This window comes from Coloeus monedula (assembly GCF_965178545.1).
Source record: "Coloeus monedula genome assembly, chromosome: 13".
NCBI classification, from domain to species: Eukaryota; Metazoa; Chordata; class Aves; order Passeriformes; family Corvidae; genus Coloeus; species Coloeus monedula.
The window spans coordinates 8165850-8184642 of NC_138793.1; the positions used below are offsets into that span (position 1 = coordinate 8165850).

Below are 18793 nucleotides of genomic sequence, written 5' to 3' on the forward strand. Positions count from 1 at the left end.
CAGCTTTTCCAGATCTGCCAGTTCAGTAGAATCAGAATTCATGGACAAACTCAATCTCCACTGCCCAAGTCTCAGCTCTCTGTTGGTAAATTTAGGGCAGTTCTGTGGTAAAAAATCTGATGTGCTGCCACTAAGAATCAAGGCGCCTGTGAGGCTGAGCAGCTTCTGATTTTTCTATGTGCATTACTCTACCCTTCGTTGTGTTGGGAAGTTTTTCTAGTAGCACAAATGATTTGATAAAGTGACAATTTAAAAAAAAAAAAATCAGATCAGTTCTCACATTGAAGGTCTACATTTTATCCCTCAGACACTTTAAAGTTCAGCTGTACTTACTCTGGGAACAGGGGACGTCTGGGTACCTTTCCTTTGGCCACTGGTCTCGGGTGTCAGGTCTCGGTGGTCTACCTGAATGTGGCTCTCTAAGTCTTCGGCACTTTCAAATTTGACACTACACTCTGGACACCTCAGGCTGCCACATGGCCTCTCGTTTACCTCCTGTGGAGTCAAGCTCAAAGACTGTCCATTGGTGCTCCTGGTCATGCACCCAGCACACAGGCCATAGGGAAGGCCATTCACATCCAACTTTACCAAGTCCTGCTTATTCCGGAACTCCTTCAAGCACAGCGCACACTTGTAGAGTTTTTGCAAGGCCTGGCCATTGGGCGATGAGGTTGCAGAGTTTCCTGCCAATTTCTGCATATGGAACGTCCCATGAATTTTCAGCTCCAGGGTAGAGGTGACCGTCTGCATGCAGACAACACAGCGAAAGCCGGTGAGGGAGTTTCTGAGATCTGGATGCATCTGGCAGTGCTCGATAAATTCCTCCTCACTCTGCAGTGGCATTTTGCAGATCCGACACGTCCCTGTATCCAAACTCTTGCTGTGAGTGACTTTGTGCTCCGTCAGGGTCAGGAGTGATGGGAAGCGTTCCCCACAGATGGGGCACATGTAGTGCTTAGCAGGACCTCGATGGGTCTGCATGTGCTCTCTCAGGCCATTTTCAGAGAAAAAGGTCCTTGAGCAGATATTACACTTGTGGCTGCCTTTGATGAATTCTGCTTTCTTCCGAGAACAGTCATCCTCCCCAGGCCTGATGTTATGATCTCTCAAACGATGGTTCTGCAAGAGGACCTCCATAGTGTAGGCAGCCCCACAAATATCACAGCCATACATGGGCTCAGAAGCATCTACATCATCCTCACTAGCTTCATGACTGTTGGAAGTATCTGGATTCTTCATTAACATGTTCTGGATATCTGCCCCTTCTGTCTTCTTATTTGTTGGGGTCATGCCATTAGCTGTACCATTCTCAGCACTAGCATCAAAAACACAATGTTTTTCCCGCAAGTGCTTTTCAAGCAAGATGATGGCATGAAAAGCTTTGCTACAAAACTTACAGTTGTATTTTTTGCTGTGGGTTGTGATGTGGCATTGCAGTTCTACCTCTGTGCTGAAGGTCTCACCACAGAAGATGCATTTGTGAGACTTTGATGGATTACCCAAGTGACTATGCTTCACATGGATCTGGAGATCCACCTCCTTCCTAAAATCCCAGTTACAGGCTGTGCAACGATACATCTTCTTTTCATTGCTATGCTTGACTGCCAGATGCACTTGGATAGATACCTTGGAATCAAAAACTTCTTGGCAAAGGGTGCAGTGATACAACACAAAAGTATGCATGTCCAACAAATGCTTCTGCAAATCATCCACTGAAGAAAACTGTTTGTCACAGCTCTCACATACATAATGAGTGGAAGTTGTCATGTAATGTATGGTGAGATGTTGCAGAAGAGACTCCTGGGAATCAAAGTCTTCTTTACACTGAGGGCAAGACTGTTTCCTCAACAGCAACTCCAAATGCAACTTTAAATGGGTCTGAAAACTTTCAAAATTTGAGAACTTTAGATCACACTGATTACATGGGTATTCACCATTAGACACTGAGTTTACACTTGCAGAAAGCCGCTGCCTTTTAGGGGAAGAGACTTCAACATCAGAAGAAACTGGACTCTGCTCTGCTTTTGACTTCTTATTGTGTGCCAGAGGAATGTTCTTGTGGTTTTCTTTAATATGCTTTGTAAGCTTCAGGATGGAGCCAAAAATGGGGGAGTTTGTGCAATAAGGGCATGAATACACTTCCATAAAAGACTGTGTTGGCTGAATGACAGGGGAATCCAATTTCGAATTTCCTACATTGCAGTGAGTCTGCTGGATGTGCTCAGTCAAGGTAGCTTCGGTCAGAAAGCCCATGGAGCACTGGTTACAGAAGAAAGCATTGTTGCCATCTTGAGGGGTAGCGTTTGGGCCACAGTGAGTAATGCGGATGTGTTCCTGCAAGCTGTTGATATCCGCAAACATCTCCGGGCAGTAATTGCAATGAAAGGCAGAAATGTTGCTAAACTGCATCATGGGATAGGCATGGTTTTTGTGCACTTTTCTCACGTGTTCATTCAAGTTGTACAGTGTAGGCATGGAATCAAGGCAGATCTGGCACGTGTGGCTTTGCTGAGGTTTGTCTGCGTGAATGGTCTTCAGATGGATCTCCAGAACAGCAAGGCTGTTGAAGTCACGCTTCGAGCAGTAGGGGCAGCTGTAAGTAACTTTAGACCAGTTCTGGCCTTCCTCTCTGTCAACAGACCTGGTTTTCTTTTGTCCTCTCAAAGGCTTTAAGGTCGAATCTGGAGTGGAACCTCTTTCCACCGATGCGCTGGAGTCGGGCGTTGCACTGCTCATGGACGCCACACTCCCTAGGACTGGGTCAGGGCTGATGCTGTGGTTACTGGAGTCAGGTTGTCTGTGGCTGTCCAAGTGGCAATAGACTTCCTCCACTGAAGAAAACTGCTCTGGGCACATAGGGCACTTATGTTTTTTGTTGGCATGGGCTTGATGAATGTGCGAGAGCAGTGAGTTTTCGTCTACAAATACTTCAGGGCAATGAATACACTGCAAATCTGCCTTCTCAGAAAGCTGTGGGTGGCGTGTCATTACGTGCTTCTCCAAATCTTCAGTCTGACTGAATGTCTCTTCACAGTAATCACACATAAAATCATCCTTCTTCACCTCTTTCTCAGTCTTTGCCATATGTTCCTTGTTCTTTTTATGAGCTTGCATGTGACTCTGCAATGAGCTGGTAGATGAAAACCCACGTTTACACACAGTACACTTGAATGGTTTGCTGGAGCTGTGGGTTTTCAGGTGGATTTTGAGGTGGTCGCTGCGGGAGAATGCAGCCTCGCATTCGTGGCAATGGTACTTTTTATCCCCTGTGTGAAGCTTTATGTGGCGATCCCTACTCCTCTTGTGCTTAAAAAGCCGGCTACAGTAGGTGCATTTGAAAGGTAGCTTGTCACTGTGGATCTGCTCGTGCCTTTTAAGGTAGCTCAGGCGAATGAAGGATTTATCACAAAACTGACAGGGATACGGCAGGCCAGTCCCCCCTTCCTCCTCCCCGATGCCGAGATCACACCCATCTCCTATCATCTGAGTGGGTGATGCAACATCTTTGCTGGAGGGAGATGAAGCCACCCAGGAGAGTTGTGGGTCGTCATCACCATCTGTAATGGGAAAGCAGAAAGGAGATTAAAAACAATTCCCAGTGCATCTGTGAAATAAGGACAAAGCTCTCAACAACACTATGGGCTTCTGCTACTACAGCATTAAAAAGAAAAAATCAACTAAAAAAAAAAGCCCAAAAACCCTCTTGAATTTGAAAGGAGGTTTGAGAAAGAGAAATAAAAAAATAAGTGTACACATAATTCACAAATATGCCAACATATAGTGTTAATAAAAAGCATTTTTCTTTAGCAGGTTTAACACCTGCTCACTGTACTGTAAAGCAATAAACAATGAATAAAGAAAGCAAAACACAATGTGCAATGAAGCAATACAAACATTTCAGAAAGCTACAGTGTTAAGTGATCACCTGTGAATTTGTGGGTCTGTTAAATGCTACATCAAGATGATTTTAAGTAATGTCTCCATTAAAAAAATCCTTCAGTTCTGTCTCAAAACTGTAACAGAATGAAAGGCTGCTCAAAGGCAGAGTTGAACATCTAGGTGGAATAAAAGCATCAGATTTGAGAGAGCTCAAGAAAATCAGAGAAGAGATCTGCACTATTACCACGTTTGCTTGTATAAAATGTAATGTTGCTCTCTTGGTACAAAATCAAACAATTTTATAAAAGCCCAGGAAAATCACCACTGGAGATCCCAAGGCATCACAAAAGAATCAAGTTCAGGATAAACCAAAAATGGCCCAGCCTCTGTTTAATAACTATTTCCTTTACTCAATATGAAGTTTTGAAAAATATTTTATAATTCCATATTACTGTAAAGAAACACAGCACCCACTCCAGCAGCCACACAGTCATTTTAGGAAAAATACATAAAATGTTGTCAACTTTCATTAACAGAATTGTTAACAAGAAACAGAAGAGAGTGAGTTCTAATATCTTAATTCTAACAAATGCAGAGATGTTGAGCGAAACATAAATGCCACTAGTCTGATATCAAAATAAACCACAGAATGAAGCAAAAATAAAGTTCAGGTAGATGAAGGAAGGTGATGACCACATAAACATTTGGAGATTCCAAAAAGGAGCTGGTTCTCGAGATACACCATCCTTATAAAACATTTAATGTTCCTACTTCAGCTTTTACTAAAACAAACCAATAAAAAAATCCCCGACTGTGTGTGTAGGCTGCCACACGCGCACTCCTCATGCCTGCCAACTACCGAGTCACCAGGCAGAGAAAGCACAAGTACAGTGAGGAGCTCTCAAAGAAGGGCTCGGCTAATGAGGGTATCACCACCGTACCAGGCACTGTTTGCTCTGGCAAACATCTGCTTTTTCATCCCAGGTAAAGAAAGAGAGCAGCTACCTTGGAAAAAACTAAACCAAGTAACTACACCCCAAACAACTTTTCCCACACGACAGGGCTGTCTGCTTTCCAGGTCAGGCGTCCGCTCTCTGCCCTGTGCTCCCCAGAGAGCTCTGCTCCCCCGTTTAACTAAACCTCCTGCTCCAGAGCGATGCTGGACACCGAGAACCTGCTTCTTCCTGCTCCCGAAATGCACCTCGACTCTCAGCGAGCATCCGCGCTTCTCAGATGCTCAAGGTCTTTGTGCTCAACCAGCTCCTCCAAACCCGGCAGAGCCCAAGCCTAAAATACAGACAACGAGCTCCTGATTTTTATGTAAACTTTTCTCAGGCTTCACTCCCCCGACCATGAACGGCTCTCTCACTGCAGCTGCAACAAAGCCTCATGTTCCCAATTTAAGCCACCTCCGCCGCCCACCCCGCTGCCAGCACAGCTTTGCTGAGCCCCCAGGGAGCCCCCAGCCCCCGCCATCCCCCAGCTTTGCCGCCAGCCGTATCCGGGGCTCCGTCCCCACGGACCTGCGGCCACAGGCCGTCGGAGGGAAGGAGGCAGCCGGCTGCCAGCGCCCGGATTAGGGGCCCCGGGGAGGTGCCGGTAGCTCAGGGCCGCCTAATTCCCTCCTCTCACCAGCTGGGCTCCTCCAGGGGCAAGGAGACAAAGGGGAGCACGAGGGGGATGCTGGGCCTGAACTAGGGCAGCACATGTTGCGTTTGCTGCCGCTGCTGCTGTCTACGGAGAGGGGGAGAAAGAAGAAAAACAAGAGAAAAAGCACCCAACCATTTGCTAGTTTCTGCTCGGGCTTACTGGCTGTAATTATAATAATTTTATATGTCTGCTTGCAGAAATGTTTATAAAAATGCGTGCATTTTAAATATCCCCCCTTTTGCAGTCAGGCTGCTGGCGCCTTGCGCGGAGCGGCGGCACACAGAGGAAGGGCTGCGCCGGGAGAAGCCCGGGCTCTCCAAACGCCTCCACCGAATAAAGCTCCATTGTTCAGCTCGGAAACTTGAGATGCAATGGGCCAAATCCAGTGGTAACATAGGCTGGGCCAACTGCTTTAACTTCCTTACATCCATATGCACTTATGCCAACCATTACATTGGCCCACCATGCAAACTGAACAAATCTCTAGAAAGCCTCTTTTTCCTCTGAAACGAACAGATCTTCCTCAAAACACAGTCTAACATTCAAATAGAGCCAGTTCCCCTCCAGCTGCTGTTCTTCAAACATACTGGGCTATTCAGAAAACAAAATCAAAGAAAGTATTACCTGATGAGTGAAGCACAAATCCTGTCCTAACATAATTTGGATTTTTAAAAAATTAACACTTCTCAGGTTGAAAAGTTGCATTTGTCATAAAATGGAAGCATTTACATAGAATGCAAAGATTGTCTCCTTTTGTTAGCTTCAGTTTGACCTTTTACCAATTTTTATGTTTAATTTCTACATTCTTTTTACTCCAGTACTCCAGTATTTTCTCATACTTTTACAGTTTTAAAAGAATTTTAGAAGAAACTTTAGGCACCAGAAACAACCTACCTGGATTTCTTACAAACAGGATACTAAATTAGTAAACACCTAAACTGAAGAAATTAGGGAAAACTCATTATCATTAATCTCTTTATGGAATGAATAATAGCCCTGTTAAATTTAACTTGCCATATTAAATTGAAGAAAAGACCTATAATGAACTGAGAAGAAAATTCTAAGGTATTTTACCACAGTAATATTTTAGTGGGAAGATGTATTTTAGATGTGGTATGACATGTCTGGCTAAGATGGTTAGAATAATAATTCTACATTAATGCAATCAAAGGAATGTAACAGAATGAGAAAAATCACTTTCAAAAAGGAGATTAAAGTCATTAAAATGGCTAATCCTGCAAAGTGGGACTGTTCTAAAATAGAGAATCACATGGCTGGTGCAAGACTTTTGTCATTTGCACATAAGAGAATCAAAACAAGTATTAAAAGGGTAAGAAAATTCAATAAAAAGTTTAATTAGGAAAAAAAGAGCATTAAGGAAGCTTTAGGATGTCAGTAGTCCTCAGGATATATGTGCAGGTCATGAAGCTTAAAGGGTCATTCTTGATAATCAATCTCAAAGTGGTACAGTAATTTAGCAACTTAATGTTCAGCACGTTTACAGGACTGCAAGCATTTATCATCATCAGTGAGGAGCTAATTCCAGCCTCAATGTATTCAATAAATGTATTTTTCCTTCTAATAAGAACAATTTGGCCAAACTGTAGTATAAATCATACTTTGCTCTCTATTTATCTTCCAGATAACAAAAGCCAAGTTCAGAGACATATTCATGAAGCTAAAACAATAAAATGAAGTCTTAAAAAGATGTGATCTCTCTTAGAAGGGAGACAAACAGCACATCACAGATTGCCAGGAGTAAGCGGCCCTACCATCTCAGCACACACTGCTGACATTGATATATTTATTATTCCAGAGTTATTTTGCTAATACAAATATAATCAACCAGACAAAATTTCACACTCCCTGCAAACACCTTCCCATCTCCCTGCCCAAAGGTAGCTGGAAACAGTACGCTCCTGCTGAACTTTGAGCAGAGCTTCACTTTCTTGCACAGCTGCCCAGTCACCCAGCCCTGGGGGCCACATTCCTGGACAGGAGATGCACAAACCGAGGCTACCCCCAGCTGGTTGCTTTTCCTCTCAAGAACTAAACACATGCACAGAGACCACATTTGCTGGCCTAGACCTGAAGTTCGTCCTTGCCTAAACCCTCTTGTTCACCAACAGAGCATCATCGGGTTCCTCTCCATTGAAAAAATCTCCCTACTCTGTCCCCTGTGTGGGGAGAGTTCAGGTGGCTCTTCCACAGGGCCTCTGTGCATCCCTCCACACCATGAGCACGCTGCAACGTGGCCTTTGCAGTACAGCAGGCCAGTTTATTCCAGTGCCACCAGCACAGATTGAGCACCACAGGGCTCAGGAGAGCCTGCACAACCAGCCCCAGGCAGCAAAAAAATCCTGGGTTTGGCCAAAGAGACATCTTTAAGACTCCCCTCCCAAGCCCAGAAGGCATCTCCATACAGGACAATAAACCAAGGCACTCAGGTTTAAAATGTGATCTTATTCTGTCAGGTTTATTCCTCTAGCACAGAGCTAGTACACAAGAGAAATACTTAAATTAACAAACACAAAACCCCGAAATCAATTGCTGAAGTAAGGATTGCTGTTTGATTTAAGCTCAGACTTCTGGTTCGCTCTGAGCCCCTCCATGATACACAGGTTAAAGATAGTCAAAGCACTGAAAATGCTTGAAGCTGTTGAAAGTTGACGGAATTCTAGCACCCAAAATAGTAACTTACTTTTGAAAACAAGCTTGGCATCATAAGACACGCTTCTGAACTGTGCTTCAGTTCCTCATCTCCATAATAGCAAAAAGCCATCTGCTCCTCAAGGGCAAATTGTAGGGCTTACTTCTGTATAGCTGTGAAAACCCCGAGACATCCTCAGATGGAAAGTCCAATAGAAATGCTATCAATTTCAATAATTATTATTATTATTGCAGATGCTTAACTATGAGAATTAAACACAGAGATTGAGGGCTGACAAATCCTCAGTACTGATTACGGAAAATTTTGCATTTCTGCACTATGTATTAAAGCCAGGGATAGATCATTACAATGGATTATAGTAAGAACCTCACATACCATACGCTGCTCATTTACACTGCAGTGCTGGTGTGAAATAATGCAAATCAAGTTTACATAGCAAATGTTTTAAGCTTCAACACTTTCGCTGCACTGTGACAGATTTCTGCTTACATTTTTTGTTGGAGTGTTTAGTCCCATTTTCCTGCACATCTCCCGCACAGTTATAACAAATAATTAAAAGTATCAATAATAGTCCAAACTCAATTTTCTATGCATGTATTAGCTTCAATGAATGTTTCTGTTTGTTGTGTCACAGAAGGCAATAATGGACTGTGACCCACCAGCCCTTGTGGCAATGAAAGTCCTCGTACACTGACACTGCATCTACCTCTGAACGGCACTGTCACTGCTGGGCTGTGACTGACACCCAGCACCACTGCACACTCAAGCACACCTCATTAATGAGAGAAGAAGGACTTCTGCAACTTACTTATAATTATTCCTCCAAAAATATCATACAACTGTCCCCCAGAACTGCTTAACCCATCCTTAGCCAAGGCAGGGAGGAGGGCCTGGGAAGTTCACACTGCTCTGAAGAACTCTACACAGCTTCACACTTCAGTGATGTCAGCTTCCTCACCAAACAGTTCAGAGTTCTGTATTTTAAGGCACAATGCTATTTTTAAATATCTCTATATATATATATATATATAGATATAAACATGTATAAAATGTTCAAAGCAAACATGAAATTGGATAAATTGGCTCAATGGAAAGTATACATAATCTGATTTTTCTTCTCATGCAGAGAGTAACTAAGTATTTAGAATATGAAATCAGCACAAGATGTAGTGTAGAATTTCAAGCATTAAACTTTCTGGGATGTCTGCCACAGATAAACTCTTACACATAGACAGTTTAAATCTCGCTGTCTTTGTTTAAACATTTCTGTAGCGATCAAAGATACATCTAATTAGTCTTTCTTATACTGCAAGTTAAAAGTACACACAGAGATGTCTATTGAAGCTTAGCTGATATACAGAAACTTGTTAAGCCAGAGTAATGCATGCCTGAGCCCTTGTCTCCCATTAGCAGAGATATCAAGGCTCAGTAATAACCATCGACAGGGTGATCCATAACTCTGTGCAGATGATAAAATAAGAAAGTTATTTTTAACACTCTTTTTCCTTATGTCAAATAGTCTGTATTTTTGCTGGTAACAAAAAATTAACATATCATTAAATAAGTTATTTCACACTTCAATAAATGGCATAATTGGGCTGGAGGAGAAAGTTTTATGTTAGATCTAGGAATAAACTAAATGCTTTCAGAGTTGAATCACTGTTTTTCTTTACTCCCTTTGGAAAAGCAGCAGATACTATATTCTGCTGTGCATCATGGACTTGGGACTGAAAACAGCTGCACTCTAATTACATGTAAAGTGTACCAAAACATTCCTTTTATCACAGACTGTAAATCTGTTAGCATCTGTCTCTCCTTTGTTTCTTCCACAAGATACAAGCTTGTTTCTACATTTTTCTCACCTGTAGCGGTAATTAAAATTCATTATAAATGAAAGGAGTGAACACTAAAACAAGTTCCTCTGTGTACAGTTCTAAACTCAAATTAGAAACAGCTGTTTGCTAATTCATGCAGTGATGTTTTGTCGTGCTCTGTGAATCAATAATAACTCACCCTATTTCTACCAAAATGTTAGGATTATATCTATATTTTGCTTAGCAATTTGCTCCTCAGAAATGTTCAAATGCCCATTCAGTCTTTTTTAAAGGAGATTAGAAGACGATACCTACAAAATAATCAATGAAATAACAGAAAGATCTTAATAGCTTGCTGCTTCTGCTTACCCTGCTACCTAGAGGGTTCTGTGTCATTCTTGCCTGCTTTGATGCCTACAGAGCATTTAGCAAAAGGGCACATTGTAAGACAGATGTAAAAGAACAAAACTGTATATGGAGTCACGCAAATGCATCACGAATGCAACAGTCACATTAGAGAATATTACAAAATTAGAGTTTCAGCTATGAAATGTACAACTTTCAAACATTAGGAATGACAAAACCCTCAGGAAAAAAATCCTAGTAGAATAATTATTACTTATAATAACTAGTTATAAAATTAGTTATAATAAATGGTAATACTTATGCTAATTGTTGGCAATATTTCTACATATTATGTTAGCCAGAGCACAAACTTCATATGATCCCGTTGGCCTTACACGATTGTATTCTGCACTTCTCGCTACTTGATGTCAACATTTATCATGATTTCAACGCTTGATTATGCAAAACAAAGAGACAACACACAGCAGTTAAGAGCTTTGCCTACTTCCTTTTTTATCTAAGCATAGGGATGCAAGCGGGGCAGCTGCAGTGATCCGAGCAGCCCCCCACGGCAGGTTTGCAGAGCTTGCCCTCGTCACAGCACGATTAGGGCCAGCCCTGGGCCCTGCACTGCCCCTTGGCATAGCCAAAGATCCAGCCCAGAGCAGTGGAAGAGCATCAGCCTCTATGCAGGTCTCTGCAATACATGCATTACTTCATGCATTTTCTCAGCTCTAAATAGATATGTTTTCCCTTCCTTGTGTTTTGCTGCTGCAAGCAGGGAGAGTGTTCCCATACAGCACACACCTGAGCACCAGGACTGAACTGCTCATGGAAATGTGGCCAGCGGGACGGCCTTTCTGGTGGGATGAAATGCATGAGATGAATTCCCTAGATTTACGATTTCCTCCCTCCCATTTGATCAGGCAGCTCTCAAATACAGCAGGCACCTGCTCTCAGGCTGTTCTGCTGAGTACCCTCAGGCACGTGCGGTCACACAGACTCAGCTGAAGCTCTTTGCCTCAGTTCATAACCACAGCACCAGAAAGACAGACTAGCTGCTGTCTGGAGAAACTCAGTGAATACAGAAGCTGAAAGTAAAGACAGACAGACTTTTCTCCATGAACGGACCAGATTGGTGTGATTTGATTTAATTTAATGCTTTATTGTGTGCATTTTCATGTTTTTGAATTGTATTTTCAAGTGAAGATTAAGTCATCAATTACAATCCATTTAGCTCATTCATAAAATTCATTTAAGGGTCATATCCTGCACGGTGAGCAGCGAGTCCTGGAAGTCAGCACTGACAAGGACAAGCAGCACTTTCTTTCCCACAGGATATTCAGCTTGTGCAGAATCAAGTCAGAGCTCATTTTGATGGTGTGGGCAGCAGTCTGGAGAAGGAAGTGCCTTTAAAACTGGGGCAGTGGCAAACTAGGACAAAGACAGCTTTGCCAAGAGTTCTCTGATAAGCTGTTGTCACTGCTAAGACAAATGGCTATCTGCTTCTGTGCTGGTAGAAAACATTAGAGTGGCCTTTCCACTTCTGCAGAGCTGTTTCTACTCTTCTGTCATGTATCAGCTGTGAGCCAAAAGAACCACTAGAAGTGAGAAAACTTGGACCAGACGCCAAAAATGCTCTGTGCCCTCTGGTTGGGGTCACCAGAAGTGACTTTATTGCTAGGATGGCTTTCTATGATGTGATCTTCAACTGATATTATGTGGTGACCTGACCTGTAACAAAATGGGTTTGCAGTGCCTGTCTCTAACAGATGATAAGTTCTTTGCAGAGTACAGAATTTTGCTCCTAAATGAGTATTTTCCATCAGTGCTCAGTGGAAGAGAAGACAATTGCCATGTTCCAAACCTGAGAAAAGCCTCATGTTTCAAACCTCTGCCCTGCACAGGACTTTACTGCCAAGCTTTCCGGCCTAAGGAACTTAAAGCTGGTCATATCATTAGAGCAAGTTGCAGGAGAAAATAAAACCAGCTTGTTAAGTTAAAAAGAAGGAGGCTGTTCCAGACTCTCATTTTGATCTAGGTGGGAAAACTGTGACGCACTTACAATCTCAATGGTTCATGATGAATAGCCTTAATGCTGAAAAACACATGTTGGCTGAAATTACTCAGCAATAAACAAACAGTAAAAAGCAACAACATCCAGATTTTATACTACCTTCAAAGAAAAGGGGAAGAAAAGTAAATTACATGTGACAAACAGTATCAAGTAACCTGTTTTATAGCTATGCACACACATTATTGTTCTGACTTCCAAATGTGTTGTGTATTCACAGCAATCCCATCGAATTCAATAGGAACAGCAGTTACTCAACACTCCTGAAAATTCAAGTGACATAAATATGAGATATAGCCAGTTCTACTAGAGATATTTTCAGAAAGGTGCATGTATTCCCTGTCCCTTTAGTGAATTCAAATCAAGATTTCATGCAAACACCGTGAACTGAAATGAAGCTGTACTTGCAAACATCACAGCTTCCGCAAGTCTGGTGAGTGTAGCCCCTCAAGGCCTCCATGTGTCTGATTTTGGAGGGGCTTGTGTGCCCCAGTAACCCCAGTGGGTATTCCTGGAGCTGAAGAAGCTGCCAGCTCCACCTGACCCTAGACTGGAAATGGGGTTTGCTCCAGCTGAGTAAATCTCCGATTCCTTGGGGATGGTGTGCATTACAGCAAAGTACAATTAGTTAAGACTTTGGATTTGCTAGTGAACAATTTAATTTAATAAATTAATTCATTTAAAATTTTTGAAAAGCACCCACAAATGTAACAGCACACTGGTGAATATGAAGCACATTCCTGATTATCATAAACATCGGTCATGAATCTGCACCATGTTTGTAACTGGCCTGAGGGGATCTGCATGAAACAGAGGTGGGAAGGAAGTTCTCCACTTATCAATAGCTGACAGAAATAACTGAAAGGTTTAAAAAGAAAATAACTATAGGTTTTGTACTACACAAGATGAAAGTCAAACAGCATGGCTTGCCTAGGAGAGACGTGTATTCCGCGCTGTATGGTAATGCTACTTCTTTTTTACTAACAGTACCCATCGTTTTAAACAAGAAGAGACTTTTAAAACAAGCAAGCAAACAGACATATTTGCCACCCGGTAAGATTGCTCTCGGTACACCAGTGTTTCCCTACAACAAACGTGCTGCATGAGAGTCCTTTCAAGTTTAACCATCAGTGACCCAGCGTCTGTGATCTGAGGACTTGCACTGCACCACACAACAAAACCATCCTCCGAAAGCTGCTCTCTTCTTCCAACACATCTTTGCCCTTTGGACTGAAGGGCCCAATGACAAATCGTGTGACTGCGCTCTCAGGTGTTCAAAAGAAAAGCTGTGGCAACAGCCAAGGTCTGTTTTCCTCAGGCTCACAACTCCATTGGTGCAGCTCAAGGAGGGATCCCATGCCCTACCTTGCTGAACACCTGTTCAGGCTGCAGGGGATGAGCCCCATGGTGCCCACTGCAGGCACCTCAGAGTCACGGAGCACTGGATATCCGTCTCCTGTGGGTACCCAGCACTGAGAGCAGCCCAGGCTGTGCCCCATCTCCTACACCACAAGTTTGCAGAGACACTTTTTGAGCATCTCTAAATTCTTTAGAGGCTTCTCAGGTTGTCAGTCAGCACCGACCACCCTCCGGAGAAAGCCTCCCGTAGGGAGGATGCTCATCAGTGCAGGCAGGCAGGAGGGGGGAGTGCAGCTGGGGAGCCAGAGCGAATCCAACCAGGAGACAACAGCCCCCCCAGCCCTGCCGCTCTCCTGCCAGGAGCCATGCAGAGGCTGGCAGGAACGTGCCCTCCGGCCGCGCTGCACTCCCAGCCCCAGCTGCAAGCACCACACTGCCCACGGACTGGAACAGGGGGCACGTTCATCAAAGTCCCCTGCAGCAGAGACACCTTTGTCCTGAATTGTTTCACAGTCTTAGGCGCTCATTTTCTCTATTCAGATGGCTCTAGTTTAATCAGCAGCGTGGGTTTCCTTCTGACCACACGTGTGGTTGGTTTTTTGCCTCCCACGAATATGAATTGTACAATTTATTCTAGTTAGTAACTGTCTCTGTGCCTTGGCCACAGATACGTGAGAAAGTGAATTTATAATGACGAAAGGTGCAGGGCACAATTATTTGTTTAAATGGGATTAGAATTAGGGTTGGAGTGTACACTGAATCATCTCAATTTATCCCTGAAGAGAAGGAGGGACAGCAAATGTCTTGGCACTTGCAAACAAATATCGGTTTCCCCACCGACTTGCTAACAGCACTCCTTCCATTTGAGAGCAGTCTCACACAGACATTGGCACTGGTATCAGAGAACTAAATGAAATAAAGGGAAAAGCTATAGTCAATAGCTTTCTCCCTAACTTTCCTCACATGATGAGGACTGGTTTTACTCACAGAAAAGTATCTAGGAATGTTAATATACTAAACAACTCAGTAAAAAGAATGAGGAGGCAGTGGGGAGAGCGAGATTGAATTTACCCAACAAAAGTTAATCTTGACACTACAGGTACAGCAAGGTTTTTTACAGAAAGCTATGGGCTTTCTACAGAAGAGTTCCCTAAATTAAACATGGGTGGAAACTGGAGGTGGATGTTTAGGGTGGGGGCACATTTTCTGCACAGGGAAAATGGTCAAAAAGTGAAAACAGAAAAAGCAAAAGGCTATATCAAAAATAACCAACAAAAATCTCTCTGGGAAATCAGGCATCAGAGGTTTGAAAGACACACTTGCACCTTCAAAATCAGATGTGTTCAAAAAACCATCCCCAGTTAACTAATGGCTGAAAACACCACACACACCCACCATGGAAATGAAAAACTATTGTTTTCATAAACAACACAAGGAGTTTTAAAGCTCAGACCAGATTCATTTGCAAAAAGCCTACTCTCCTAAATATATCTAAATAATGAAAACCCCTTGCCACCTCCCTGGAATCAATTTGATTTTGCCCTTCCCAGACTCACAGCCAAAGCTCCCTGCCCAGACAGAAGCACAGATTAGGAAACTTGGGTGTCCCCCACAGGAGAGTGAGAGAACAAGGCTCCCCAGATACAATTCACATACTATTTTCATGTTTTGTCAAGGCTTTTCTAATATTTATTTTGGTTGTGGTCAATAAGGCAAAAAATTTCAGGACAGAAGGATTTTTCTGACCACAAATAAACTGGGCTGCTGTCTGAAATAAGATCTTTAGCCCATCTCACCCTTTCCAAAACAAAAACAATTGGACAAATGAATGACAACTCAGTAACTGCTTCCTCACAACTTTAGCCAGAATTAGTTGTGAGACTGAATCCCACTTCCTCCATCTCATAGCACATGAAAGTATGAGTACCAAGAGCTATGAGTACCAGCCTCAACTCCCCATCTGTCCCAAACTATCTGTCTGTACTTAGAGGCTGGGACCCTGGATTTCTGCGAGCTGATTTTAAAGACACATAAGACCTTTTTTTGTTTGGTTGGTTTTGGGTAACAATTTTCCCATTGTTTAGGATTATCATACCTTGCATCTTTTGATTTTCTATGAATATAACTCTATAATATAAGTTCAGGATCTCCTGGCTACCTGACATCAAGAAGGCTGCAACATCCTGTCTATAGCCTGAAGCCACTGTACACAGGCTTAAGAGGGACTCCATTTTAATTCAGTTCTTTGGCTGGAATTGAGATACTGGATCTGATACAATTTTTTTCTTACTGTGTTGCTTTGTATCAAAACACCCATTTTCCAGTGGGTGGTGCCTAACAAAACAGAAGCAGAGGTGTGAGCACAAAGGAAACAGTCATTATAAATGCACAGAAACACACCGTGTCAACACGTACCAGCTGCCCAATATGTACAAAAGCTTTAAAAAGGACAACTGAGTCATTGTTTTAGAGTTTCACTATATTTTCCATTTTAAAACATTTTACTACCTATCTAGTGTAGTTAGAGAAGGTTCCATTGCAAACACTGGAAATCAGACACCTCCAAACCATCCTACACAAATTTGTCAGAATTTTTGTACCAAGTGTTATCAGGTAACATTATTTACCATGTACAGTAATTATGAAAAACTCTGAGATTGTGTAATTATGTATTTTAATTACCTGATCTGATTAGGTTTTTTAATCACTTCATAAAAAGAAAGGAAATTCACTGAGGTTGTCAGAAAGTTAATAAAAATAAGGTAATTCACTGCAAAGGCTCACCATGGTGCCTTTCTAACTACTTCCTTGCTACACCCCACTGTGCCTAGGTATTGGAGGTCAACTATAAGTATTAATTTCCTTACTTTTATTAACTTTGGTGACAACATTTGTGCTCTTTGGGCATGGGTTTTTTAATTTCATTACGAAACACTTTTCATTTAGCTGGATGATATTTTAAGACACACAGACTCCTCAAAACCAAGAAGCTGGGTGACCTGAAACCCATCAAGAGACTCAGCCTTCTCCTGCTCTGGCCTCAGCCACCTTGGAGGGATGCTTGGGAAAGCCACTGTGTGGTGGCCTCTGTCACACTGAGCTATGTGAGCCTCACCACCAGCCTGCAAAACCCACCCAGTTTAGCAGTGTCAAACAATACATCAGCAAAGCTGGCTGGTCACATCAGGGCCGGTACACAGAGGACTCAGCAGCAGTGAGACACGACTGCTGCGGGAGCCAGGAGGCCAGGCCAGCCAGGACAGCCAGCTGCCTGTCCTGGGCAGCAGGAATCACCCAGGAATCCAGCTATGAAACACAAGCAACCCCTCAGAACCATCCTGCTGGCTGCTCACAGTGCAAAGTGGTGCATGAGGAGAGAGAGGGCTGGGGGTGAGAGGGATGCAAGAGGTAAGTCGCCTTCTCCCACTCCTGAAGCAGGACAGAGCACGTCTGGTTCACCTCTGGAAAACATTTTTTCTAACTTTTGGATGCGGTTCTGCTCTAAGGAAACATTTTGTTTATATCCAAACTGGGAGTCTATAATGTAATACTTGGCTATTGGATTCAGCAGCTCTGTTTTACTCATTTTTGGTTTGTCCTCTCCTCCCACCAGCCCTTCTTTATTTTTCTCCTTACTCTTTTTACCTTTCCACCCTCTCTACTGTGATTCTCTGGGGAGAACAAATCACTTTGGGAGGTTTAATGGACTGACAAGAGCAGAAATTTAATCAGGGTGTGCAAGCATGGGCCAGGCACATCAGAAGCAAGCGCAGTGCAATCCATTTGGGCTGCCCCACCTGTGACCCTGGCTGGGCCAGGCACCCCCTCTCCACAGGGGCCATACAGGGAGAGGCCCTTCATGCTCACATGGGACCTTGGTCGTGCCTGCTTCAGGGGGAGAGGCCTGCCAGATGCTGACAAGCCAAAAGCAGTTATTTCAGGAGACTTTTTTTTAATATAGAAACAGCTGACACAAAATGCATCTCACTGGGGAGGGAAACCATGCTCCCAGAAGTAAAAGACCACTAAAAAGCCTCTTCATTTCCAAGAGAAATCTAAAACAGTTTTGGGCCAGATATCACTTAGGTTTTTCATTTCCATTTTAGGAGACTTGCAGACTGTCCTTCTAGTCCTGCCCCATCCATGGAGAATATTAAGGGGGGAACATGGGTGGATTAAGAGATGGTGCAAAGCATTTCAGAAAGTAAGAACAACCTCAAAGAAAATCTATCCCAGACAAAACAGCCACTGGTGGGGAAGCTGCCTGAGCCTCCCTGCAGCCCCCTTTGCTGTGAAAGGTCTCCCTACACCACATGCACAGCCCTGGGCTGACATGGAGCACTGACATGTGCTCAGCTGCTGCCTAGAAAAGACACTGAAAAGGGGAGGGCACAAAATTATTTAAACAAGCTTTTATACAGAAAATGGAAAATGTTGTGTGCAACAACACGACTCCTTTTCCTTGGTACACCGTTTGCTGTTACAGATTATATTTGCAAAATATAGCTTTCAATATAACATAGCCAAAAGCAACCTAACAGCATAATTTTCTTCCTGGGCACTTTACTTTTGAATTCCTCTACAAACAATGAAAGAGAGTTTTGGAAAAAATAAAAAAACAAAGAAGCCCCTTCTTCCCACATGCATGTAAACTCAGATAAACTTACAAGAGACCATCTTTTGAACAACTAAAGTAATTTGCTTGTGGTGCCTGTGCAGGCTACTGCCAGTAAATCCTAATGGCACAGAGTGAGTGATGCCTGACACTCTGCACACTCACTACCACAAAGAATTTGCTCACTTGAAAAATATGTGTAGCATTTTTCTATCACCATTGCCTGCATTTTCACTTTTGCACTTTTAGACACCTTGTCCACTCGACAAAACTACAGCATATCTGTGACATTTATTTAAAGCTTGCTGTTCTGTGCAACTGGGTGGTATTGCATGGACCAGGAAACCAGGGCTTTAAAGTACATTTCCTGGCTGATAGTGCAGATA

General features: G+C 43.0%; 1 protein-coding gene across 3 annotated transcripts in view; it reads right to left on the reverse strand.

Annotated features, from left to right (window-relative positions):
• The window catches only part of ZNF423 (zinc finger protein 423), a 228491-nt gene that overhangs the window by 93984 nt on the left and 115714 nt on the right, over positions 1-18793 (reverse strand). For all 3 annotated transcript variants that reach the window (XM_082289946.1, XM_082289945.1, XM_082289947.1), the window contains one exon: positions 334-3557. In XM_082289946.1, the coding sequence (XP_082146072.1) occupies positions 334-3557 (3224 nt within the window). The remainder of the gene's footprint in view (positions 1-333; positions 3558-18793) is intronic.